At 35.8% G+C, this 12,111-nt stretch overlaps 1 protein-coding gene across 1 annotated transcript in view; it reads right to left on the reverse strand.

Moving 5' to 3' along the window:
• Positions 1–1,225: 1,225 nt before the first annotated feature.
• The window catches only part of ZNF484 (zinc finger protein 484), a 28,763-nt gene continuing 17,877 nt past the window's right edge, over positions 1,226–12,111 (reverse strand). The window contains 4 exon segments of the mRNA XM_007182401.3: positions 1,226–2,297; positions 2,299–4,478; positions 11,022–11,117; positions 11,393–11,519. Coding sequence (XP_007182463.3) covers positions 2,205–2,297; positions 2,299–4,478; positions 11,022–11,117; positions 11,393–11,519 — 2,496 coding nt within the window. The 3' untranslated portion in view covers positions 1,226–2,204.

Below are 12,111 nucleotides of genomic sequence, written 5' to 3' on the forward strand. Positions count from 1 at the left end.
CTGCCAACTTAGAATTCTATACTCAGTAAAAACATCCTTTAAAAATGAAGGCAAAATTAAGACATTTTCCAACAAATGAAAACAATTTGTCACTAGCAAACATACACTGAAAGAAATACTAAAAATTGTTCTTCAGTCAGAAAAAAAAAAGATTCTAGAAGGAAAATTCAAGAGCAAGAAGGGAAAAAAGTAACAAAAAGGGCAAATATATGGATTAATTTAAATGCATATTGACACTGAAACAGTAATGATTGAGTGTGTCAACTACATTCAGAATTAAAATGCATGCTACCAATACCATATAAGTCAAGAAGGAAATAAAGTTAATGTTCTAACTCTCCACCTTATACAGAAAGTGGTGTACTAATTTACATTAGCCTTTAATATGTAAAGTATGCATATTGTATTAATATCTTACATAGTAAATTTTGAGACAAAAAGCACCACTAGAGATAAAAACAGACATTTTATAATGATGAAGTTTCAACTAACCAGAAAGAGTATAACAATTCTAAATATGAATGTATGTAAAGACAAAGACTTAAAATATATAAAACAAAAACTGGTAGCTCTAAAAGAGAGACAAATTCACAATTATTCTGGGAGATTAGTACACACATTGTTTTAGTATCTGATAGAATAAAAGATCAAAAAAAGTTTAAGAATACAGAGGATTTGAAACACAATTGGTTAATTTGTAGAGATTGAAAGGAAATAGGAGTACTCCTCCAAATGTGCAACTATCTTCTAAGAATACAAGTTCAAATTCAAGACAATTGCCTCATAATAACCTAGTATGTAATAATAAATATGTAGAGAATGCATTAACGAAATTGGAAGGAAAGAATTCTAGGTTTTAAAACTCATTTTCTTTTTTTTTCTTTTTTTTTTTAATTTTTATTTATTTATTTATTTATTTATTTATTTATTTATGGCTGTGCTGGGTCTTCGGTTCGTGCGAGGGCTTTCTCTAGTTGCGGCAAGTGGGGGCCACTCTTCATCGCGGTGCGGGGACCGCTCTTCATCGCGGTGCGCGGGCCTTTCACTATCGCGGCCCCCTCCCGTTGCGGGGCACAGGCTCCAGACGCGCAGGCTCAGCAGCTGTGGCTCACGGGCCCAGCTGCTCCGTGGCATGTGGGATCTTCCCAGACCAGGGCTCGAACCCGTGTCTCCTGCATTAGCAGGCAGATTCTCAACCACTGCGCCACCAGGGAAGCCCAAAACTCATTTTCTTAATTTGTCTCTTTTTCAAACAGAAATCAGTAAAAAGTAGGGGTTTCTGTGGAAGATGCTGAGAATCCAGAGTGCTAAATCTGTGCTACAGATTTAGCAGAGTGCTAAATTCCATGATCTCAGGGCCAGTTCTAGTGTGACAGGTAGTCTATGGGGTGCTGCTTACATCACTGATAACTTTTGGGATATAGGCTGGGAGCACTTTATACCTCTTGGGCATGAGTTATCTGCTGCCATGGCAGGGAATTAGTAAACGAGGGAACATATTGGTTACCTAAAGATGCCTGTGAATATTCAGGTAAGTCTGTGGTTCTGATTTGCCAATCTCAAAGTCAAATTGTAAATTTTAAATTTACTAATCCAAATTTCCACACACTGATAAACATTATAAACAATAAATAATACTGACTTCCCAAAGAAAAAAAAAGTAGAGTCCTTCTTTGTGCCTTTAATGTCAATTTTCACAAAAACTTCTAGCTTTTCTTCATTATAGACCTGAATTGTCTATACTGTTGCCTTGATTTCAGTGTCCTTAGGGTGCTTGGACTATGAAAAATTTTCTTAGAACACTGTTCTAAGAAACTGTTCTAAGAACACTGTTCATTAAGAAATTCCTTTGGTCAACATTGAATATTTTTGCTATGCAGGGCATGAAAAACTCAACAGCCCTGACTTATAAAGCTGCTTATCCAAAATGTAAAACAAGAAAGATTGCCAAGTTATCTCCTTCCATATGTACTATTATTTGCAGGGGCTTGACAATCCCAAGTAACCAAGCATGGCCATTAAACACTGCTTAAACACTTTCTCCAGAGTGTCTACCCATATGTATAAAACTGGACGTCAGCTATGAGATCCAGATATTCATACTTCTGACTAGATAAAGTGACTTTGGTTACCTCTTGCTTCTTAGTCAAGCTATAGCTCCTCAAAACTTTTATCCCCGCACCATGATTGTGGCACTGAGCATTCTACTTCCCCAGTATCAGATTTCTGATGTATACTGAGTTGTGCTTTCTAGTTGAAGGCTTTCCTAAAGTCACTACATTTATAGGGTTTCTGTTTAGTATGAATTTTCTGGTGTTTAATAAGATTTGATCTGATGGTGAAGGCCTTTCCACATTCAGCACACATATATGGTTTCTCTCCTGTGTGAATTCGATGATGTTCAAGGAGTTGTGACTTCTTAATAAAGGTCTTCCCACAGTCACTGCATTCATAGGGCTTCTCTCCAGTATGAATTCTCCAATGTCGATTTAAGTGTGACTTCTGGATGAAGGACTTCCCACATTCAGTACAAATATAAGGTTTCTCTCCTGTATGAATTCTCTGATGCATAATTAGTGTTGATTTTCTTGCAAAGGCTTTCCCACATTCACTGCACTCATAATGTCTTTCTCCAGTATGAGACTGCTGATGTATATGGAGGCCTGACTTCCGAGTGAAGGCTTTTCCACAGTCATTACATTTATAGGGTTTCTCACCAGTATGAATTTTCTGGTGTGTAAAGAGATTTGATCTGTCAGTAAAAGCCTTTCCACATTCAGCACATCTGTAGGGTTTCTCTCCTGTGTGAATTTGCTGATGTACATGAAGCTGTGATTTCTTTGTGAAGGATTTCCCACAATCACTGCATTTGTAAGGTTTCTCTCCAGTATGAATTCTCTCATGTGTAATAAAATGTGACTTATGGAAGAAGGCCTTCCCACATTCAGTGCAAACATACGGTTTTTCTCCTTTATGAATTCTCTGGTGCATACTCAGTGTTGACTTCTGAATAAATGCTTTCCCACATTCACTGCATTCATAATGTCTCTCTCCAGTATGACATTTCTGATGTATCCTGAGTCGTGACTTCCAGGTGAATGATTTTCCACAGTCGCTGCATTTATAGGGTTTCTCTCCAGTATGAATTTTTTGGTGTTTAATGAGATTTGACCTATCAGTAAAGGCCTTCCCACATTCAGTACATATATAGGGTCTCTCACCAGTATGAATTTTCTGGTGTATAATGAGATTTGTCTTGTGGGTGAAGACCTTCCCACATTCTGAACATATAAAGGGGTTCTCCCCTGTGTGAATTCGCTGATGCACATGGAGCTGTGACTTCTTTATAAAGGACTTCCCACAGTCACTGCATTCATAAGGTTTCTCTCCAGTATGAATTCTCTCATGTGTAATAAAATGTGACTTCCGGATAAAGGCTTTCCCACATTCAGTACATACATAGGGTTTTTCTCCTGTATGAATTTTCTGATGCATACTTAGTGTTGATTTCCTTGTGAAAGCTTTCCCACATTCAGTACATTCAAAGTGTTTCTCGCCAGTATGAACTTTTTTATGTATATTGAGGTTTGAATTCTGAGAGACATTTTTCCCACATTCATTATAATTATAGGTTTTTTTCCCTCCAGTATGAATTCTCTGGTGTCTGAACAGATCTGACTTTTGGATAGAGGCTTTTCCATGTGGACTGCATTTACAATCAGTGTCCTCAGTGTGAGGAGTTTTCTCATGGTTTGAATTGAGGGAAAAGTCCTTCCTGTATTCAGTGCATATATAGGGTTTCTCTCTTGTATAAACCTGAGGTACAGCAAATTGGGACTTCCGAGTGAAGACTGTTTCACATTTGCTGCACTCATGATGTTTCTCTTCAGTATAAATCCTTTGATGCACAAAAAGGTGTGACTTATGGGTGGAAAGTTTTACACAATCAGAAAATAAATAGAGGTTCTCCCCATGAAATTTTTGATGTTGAATGAGAGTTTGCTTATGACTCAGAAGTTTCTTACATTGATTATATTCACAAGCATTCATTTCTGTATGAGAATTCATATGAGTAAAGATATTATCATATCCAATAATCTTATCAAAATTTTCTGTTGCATTGTTTCTATTATAATTACACAGGCTTACAATAGGCTTCAAACTCTTTTGAAATGAGTCATAGTTATGGAGTCTTTTTCTTGAAGGAACAAGGTATGTGTTTACATGAAATATTTTCCTAATGTCTTTATCATATTCACAGTCTCCCTCATTAGTTAGTGTATCCTTGTTGATGAAGGCAACATGACTTAAATGTTTGTTCTGGTTTTCCTCACATCTCCCTGTCTGTTCATCATCTTGCCACAATTCTTCTAAAATGGAATACAGGTCATCTCTTGTGAAGAGATTAATTCTCTCAAACTGGATTGAAACTTCTTCAGACATTCCCTGTTGTGACGTTTCAAAACCAATACCCTGATCTAAAAAATAAAATAAAATAAAACACACAAAGAACAGTTAGCAGAACACAGAAGGGATGATACATAGAGTGGATGCAGGGTGAACACAGAGAAATGAAAGAGGTTTATATAAACATAATAATAAATATAGATAAATATAAAAAATATGAATAAATATATGTGTAGTAATCTCTTTATATATAATAATATGCAATAATAAAATAAGCATTAACATTACATTTACTGTCTGATAAACAATAGCATTTAGATTTGCCAGGCATTTTTCCAAGTTCTAACTCATTTAAACATCATCACAACCTTTTGCTATTGGTGTTATTATTGTCCCTATTTTACAGATGAGGAAACTGAGCCACAGAAGAGTTAAATAGTGTGTCCAAATCAAATGTTTAGTAATTGGGGAAGATGAGATTCAAACTGAAGTATATCAGTTCTGTGTATGTAGCAGAACTACATAATAAGGTGTCAGAGGAACAAAGTGACAAACTATGTGGCTAAAAAGAAGTGTTTCTGAGTCTAGATTCTTACTATCCTTCATCTATAAATCCTAATCTCCCTGCTTTCTCTTTTCCCTATTAACCACTCTGCCTTAAATACCAACTTATTTATGTTTAGAAAACTATTGTAGCCTCAGTCATCCTGAATTAGCTTTACCATTACAAACAATAAATGTATGTATATGATTCAATTCTTTATGTCCTGTTTGGGGTGCACATACATGCATCTAATAGAAAGAATATAACAGCAAAAAGGGCCAACTCTGAAGCAGAGACTGAAAGTTGTCCATCAAAATCTGTCCCCTTCCTTCAACAGTATTAAGCTTGTAGCCAAGCATGTGTCTACCTCAAAACAATAGGTCTGTAAAGCCTCATTTGTCATTAGGTAAAGCCAAGTAATTCAGTTATCACCAATCAAATGGGAGTAAAAATTATATTTGTTGTAATCAGGCCAAGGTCTTAAGGAAGCGGGTGTGTCTCCCAAAACCCTCTTCTCTTCCCACTGGCTATATTCCAGACTTGCAGCTGGCAATGCCCAAGGCAGAGATCAGAAAACTACAGCCCTCAGGCTAAATCCAGGCCTCTACCCAAAAGCTAAGAAAGGATTTACAGTTTTGAATGGTTGAAAAACAAAAGAAGAGTAATACTTCATGGTACATGAAAATTATATGAAATTCAAATTTCCATGTCCATAAAGTTCTTATTGGAACACAGCCACATCCATTCATTGATGTACTGTCTATAGATGCTTTGGGGCTTCAAAACAAAATTGAGTAATTATGACAGCAATCACATGCCTCACAAAGCCTGAAATATTTACTTCTGGGCCTTTACAGAAGATGTTTGCTGACCCCTGCTCTAGGAGATGATGGTGCAATGACTTTCTAGAAAGTCTGTCCCTAAATAGTCATTGGAAGCAGAGTGGCCTGGCAGACCTGGACCACTCACTTTGGAACTGTCATGTGATGGGTCAATGTTTATATTCTCTAAGTCACTGTTTCTTGGGGGTCTCTCAGTGACAGGGGCTTAGTTTTACTCCAATATACCATTCTTGCCCAGAATAAGAATCACTAATATTCCAAATTCTGGAATAGTGTGTAAGACATAGTAGATTCTCAGTAAATATTTAAGTAAAAATTAGATTATTCTTGAATATAGACACAGTCTAACCTCATATCCATTTCATTCTATCTCTAGGGCCTTGTAATGTCCCCAAACACATTCTTTAATTTTTATATTACATTTTTGCTCACGCACATTAATGGCTTTCATTAATCCTGAGGACCTCTAATACTGATTTCTAAAAACGGATTTTCATCTTTTGCAACCTTTCACTTTCTTTAGCTTATAAACCCATTGCTACGTCTGACAACATTTACATTATTACCAACAATGTTCAATGTAAAAAATTTGTTCCTGTGGTAAAAAGTTTATCCATAATTCCTCTGTCACACATTGAATTACTCATTCAATAAAATACAGAGTCATAATTCAGGCCAATAAAATGAATGTATGCAAGCTATCTTTCCACCAGTCACTAAAGTCTATTACTGAATCCAAACATATATTCTGTTCCTTTTCCCCATTAAGCTTCCTTTTTCTGATCCTCTGTTCCTATTCAAAATTCATTTTCTTCATGGATCATTTAGGGTTCTATGCTCTGAAAATGAATCTCAAATCTCAGCACAACTCTAGGAGGGCTCTCTTTTCTTTTAACTTAAAAACAAACACAGATATTTCTGAGCCTTTCATAGTCATATTTAATCGGCATAGATTTGTACAATAACAAATGCTTAATGCTCAAAGCCTGAAATTTTAAACATTTCTTGCAGTTATCTTCCCTTTCTAATTACAATTATTGGCCCTTTGAATTACTCCTAGCAGAAAAATTTTCAAATCCCTCTGAAACAGCACAAAATAACCTCCTCTGCCTATCACATAAATTAAGGAAGTTAATTTCACTAACTATTCTCTAAGGAAACATTTTTAAAATGAGGTAAAAGACTCAGTTATCACACAAATTAATGTCGTTTTCTCTGAATTTCTGGGGGTTGGAGAATTAGAAAAGGGAAAAAGCAATGTATACTGTAATAGTTAGGTCCAATTCAAGGAGTAAGTGAAACCTGAGAGCAAAGCATAAGTATGTGGATTATCTGAATAGGCAGATAGGTCAGAAAATAAAGGGTCAGATGCAGGGGGATCATTAAAGAAAATGTTAAAACAAAGTAAACATGATTATGGAAACTAAACAGAGATAAATGTGAATTGCAAACATGAGGCATGTTCTTCCTTTAGTTTATAAACCCATTGAGAGAGGAATTTGTCATATGTTAGATAATATTTTGCACCATATAGCTATGACAAGATAAGCAGAATATTTTAATCAGCATCTAAGAAAAAAAGTTTAAAAAAAAAGGAAACAGCACATCCAAATAGGGTTAGAATAATCCGGGCATAAGTAAATACAGACATGGTTTTGGTGATATCACTGGAAAGTAAAAGGAGGAGGGCATCTAACTGATATTTTCTAAAAGAGAAAAATTCATAGAAAGAGCATAAAGAATTGTTTGAGAAGATGAGTCACAGGGAAAAGCAAAAAGCACAATAAAATATGACAAAATTTTGAAAGGTGTGCCATCTGCTGTCAGCATGCTGCATTGTAACTGCTCTTCCTCCACACAAGCAGCCACCTGATGGGCCCTTATATGTGTAAGGTATCAGTTGTTCCCCTGAAAGCTGTATACAATGGGGGCCAATGCCTCCTTGAGACACACAACCAACAGTGACAGGTTAAGACTTGTTCACGATTCTGGAGTCAGTCATGGCTTATGCCAGAATTGAGACACATGATTCAATCTGAGACACATAGATAGGTCTAGGTCACTTTAAGGAAGGCGTTGTCCTTTACATATGTCCCATAATGCCAATAACTTCCAACTTCAATTGGTTAAAAATATGACAGAGCATTATAATTTATTTATATTGTTTAAAATCTTATGAACACTGCTAAGGTCTGTGTGTACATTATATGTATTTAAACTCTGTGTTGATAGATTATTTGTTTTTGCTTCTTTCACATAACATTTCATAGTACATTTCTGTATATTAGTACTTCCTATACTTATAATTTTTTTTTATAGCTATGGTAGTTTTTCCTCTGTTTGGACCATTTGGGTTGTTTAGTTTATCCTCATACATAGTGTAGCCATAAACATCTTTGTGTCAACTTCTTGACTTTTCTTTTGCTTACATTCTTGGAGTATGTCCCCAAAGTAGAATTTCCAGGGCAGGAAGCATGTTCAGTTTAATATCACTTATTATATGTTTCCAGAGTTCTTTCCAGAAAGATTTGGCTAAACTTACAGAGCTTTCAGCATTGTACCTGTTTCTCAATGTACCTGCCATCATCGTTTTAACTGTTATTTGTTTTTTGCTGTTTTTATGTTTGTCATTTTTATTTCAATTTCACTTATTGCTAATCAGCCTACAAAATATACATATAAATGTGATTATTTACTCTGATTCTTATTTCCACTTATTAAGTATACTCTGAGAGAATAAATATATCCTCACCCACCCACAGAGAAAAAAAAAATATGACAGAGACTTGTGGGACTCAGCAAATGTAGCATAAAGTAGCACAGCTCAAAGTGTGTACTCACCAGAGAACAGTAAAGCCACAGAACAAGAGAAGAAAGACCCCTTGGTGGTGGTCATCGTCTAAAGATCCTGCTTACTACACCAACTGTGAAGTCACCTGCGGAGGAGGAATGGACTCCCACCCCAAATTTGGTTCAAATGTCAAGAGTAATGATTTGACACACATACCAATAAGGTGTGAAAAGGTTCATTACTCACACAATGAGGCTTTTAAAGGGAGAGCTCCTAAGCAGGTCCAAAAGTGACTTAAGAGAGCAAGAAAAGGAAACTGGCTTGGGTTTTATATGGTGGTTGGGATGTGGGGCTAAGCTGACTGATAGAGTGCAACTTCCCACTAGTACCAAGGGAGAGACCACCTGGGCTTTCTTGTCAGTTTGCCCAGATGTGGGGCAGAAGGTGAAGAGACAGTAGTGAAGTTTAGAAGGTGTCAGCAGTCAAATACCAAAAATGAAGTCAGAATCTACTACAAGGTACATGATAAGATGTTCAAAATATTTTGTTATTAGAGAAACACAAATTAAAACAATAGTTAGAAATTAAAATCCATCAGATTAGCCACCTTATGTGAAATTATTAAAAATATGGGCAGGGATGTGGAGAAACTGATGCCCTTGTATGTTCAGGGGATTGCAGACTAATACATCCAATCTAGAAAACAACATGTTTATACTTAGTGAAATAAAGTATTAGTATACTCAGTAATAAAACAATCCCACTACTCTTCCTCAAGAAATTCTCATTTCCTATAAGAATAGTTCATGAAGAAATTTATTACAGTACTAGTTGTAGTAGCTAGAAAGCTGGACAAGTAAATGTGGCATATATACACACTATGGAATGTATGCGTCAATTAGAAGAAATGAACTAGAAAAGCACATTGTAACATGAACCAATTTAGTTCTGAGAGAAAAAAATAAGAAACTGAGTAGGACATACAGCACAGTACCATTTCTATAAATTAAAATGACCAACAATTTAAATTTTATAAATACCCCACAAATTCAAGGATAGATTGCAAACATATCAAATATAATAGAGCAGTTGCCTCTGGGAAGAATAAAAACAAGTAGGGAGTGAGGATTAAAAGGGATAAATAAAGAAATAAAATAAAATAATTTTTTAAATTGTAAAATAGGGAATTCCCTGGCCGTCCAGCGGTTAGGACTCTGAGCTTCCACTGCAGGGGGGCACAGTTCGATCCCTGGTCAGAGAACTAAGATCCTGCATGCTGCAGGGTGTGGCAAAAAAAAAAAAAAAGAAAAAAGTTATGAAAGAAATAAAATAAGAAGGGGAGCTTAAACAGAGTGATGAATATATTGACTACAAACTGAGGACTGTAATTTACTCAATTTCCTGCACACAAGGTACAGAAACTTTTTGTAAAATATCAAAATTAATAAATTAATCAGAAAGACCTAGTGAGTGTTGTGTTACACTAGCCAGGTAGGAAGAAAATGTCAGGAAGCATAATTACTAATGTCACATACAGCAAAAAACTGTCCCCAAATGTAGGTAATGGTACCCTCAAAGTCAACAGTTGGAGGAGAGGCATGGGAGAAGATATAATAAGGCCATCTCTAGATGACAATTCTGAAGCACTAAGGGAAAAGGAAAAAAATGAAAAGAAATCAGCAGGAGTGTGACCCACAGTAATTTTTTAAAAAAACAACTCTATGAGCCCCTGAATATATAAGAAAAGGATTTAAGACCTTGATGGAGGTAAAAAGAATAAAAAATGCTATAAAAAGGGAGAAAAAGCAAAAAAGCAGTATCCTAAATCCAATGTACCAGTAATTGTAGCACATCCCTCCTAAAAAGTCAAGCAAAGTGGGATGAAGAGAGTGGCATGGACATATATACACTACCAAATGTAAAACAGATAGCTAGTGGGAAGCAGCTGCATAGCACAGGGAGATCAGCTCAGTGCTTTGTGACCACCTAGAGGGGTGGGATAGGGAGGGTGGAAGGGAGACGCAAGAGAGAGGAGATATGGGGATATATGTATATGTATAGCTGATTCACTTTGTTATAAAGCAGAAACTAACACACCATTGTAAAGCAATTATACTCCAATAAAGATGCTTTTTAATTAATTAATTAATTAATTAAATTTAATTAAATAGACAACCAGCAAGGACTTACTGAATAGCACAGGGAACTGTGTTAAAAAAAAAAAAAGTCAAGCAACGAAGACACTGATATTGGAAGGGGCCTGAAGTGGGGATGGCATTTAGATGTCCAAGGGGAAAATATCAACTCTATCCATGCGGTTCCAAAAGTTCAGAATGTTGAGAAACATCATATTAGTAGCACTTCAAAGTTGTCAGCCTCTGCCAGTACAACTGCAGTTCGGTCGTACTATCTCTTATGCTTTTTGTTCCCTACTCACCTAGATAGCTCTGGCTTGAGATTTCACCATCCAACATACATGGCTCTTCTCCCCGCTCCAAGTTGAAAATGACTTCTGGTTTGGGAACTTGACACCCTAATAACAGGAAATGATAGAATACTTGATTTCAGAGGTCATACAATGAAATATTCCATTTACTTTCCAGAAAAGTTCATGGGGAACAGAAGTATATTCATAATATTGTTAAGAACATAGGACAAAAAATAAGGACAAAACTATTACACACTTCAGATGTCCTGCGGTCTTTAGAAGTCCCACGTACCTCAGAAACCTCACAGATTTCAGAAATTCCACTGAGAAAGAAAATACACTCAATTAGGTACAGCCTTACCCAGCAGAGCTGTGCTTACCAACTGAGATCAAGTTGAAATAGTTTTCCAGCATTACATCCCTGTATAGACTTTTCTGAGCAAGGTCCAACTGTTGCCACTCCTCCCTGCTGAAGTCTACAGTTACATCCTTGAAAGACACTGATCCCTGGAAAAACACATGCTTATTCAATGTAAAGGATCAGGATTGCAGGACAGGAACAAGATATTTAGAAACTTATTTTTAATAATTTTTAACATGATACAACATATAAGATTCCCACTAAATACCTAAATTTTACATTATTATTTCAAGAAAAAAATAAATATTAAAAGTATCACGCCATTCTTTCTATGGTTCTGATAATATTATGGTGTTTTATTTTGTTTTGTTTTTATCTGTGTGCTGGTTACAAAAGAATAAGCTGTGAAAACTCAACAAGCTGCATACATGATTTGTGCATTCTTTTCTATGTATGCCATATTTCATTAACACTTCACTTAGAATATATCTTCTGCTTTTCACTTTGCACTCATCAATCTACTAAGTCAATTCTTTCTTTAAAAAAGATAAATAAAATAGGCTTTTTTTCAATTAACTGTGTGGTATTGGCATAAGTATAGACGATAGAATTCAATGGAATGTAACCGAGAATCCAGAAATAAACCCTCATATTTATGGTAAACTGATAATTCAACACAGGAGTCAAAACAATTTAAAAGGGGAAAAACAGTCTTTTCAACAAATGGTGCTAGGACAA

Source organism: Balaenoptera acutorostrata, chromosome 6 (assembly GCF_949987535.1).
Source record: "Balaenoptera acutorostrata chromosome 6, mBalAcu1.1, whole genome shotgun sequence".
NCBI classification, from domain to species: Eukaryota; Metazoa; Chordata; class Mammalia; order Artiodactyla; family Balaenopteridae; genus Balaenoptera; species Balaenoptera acutorostrata.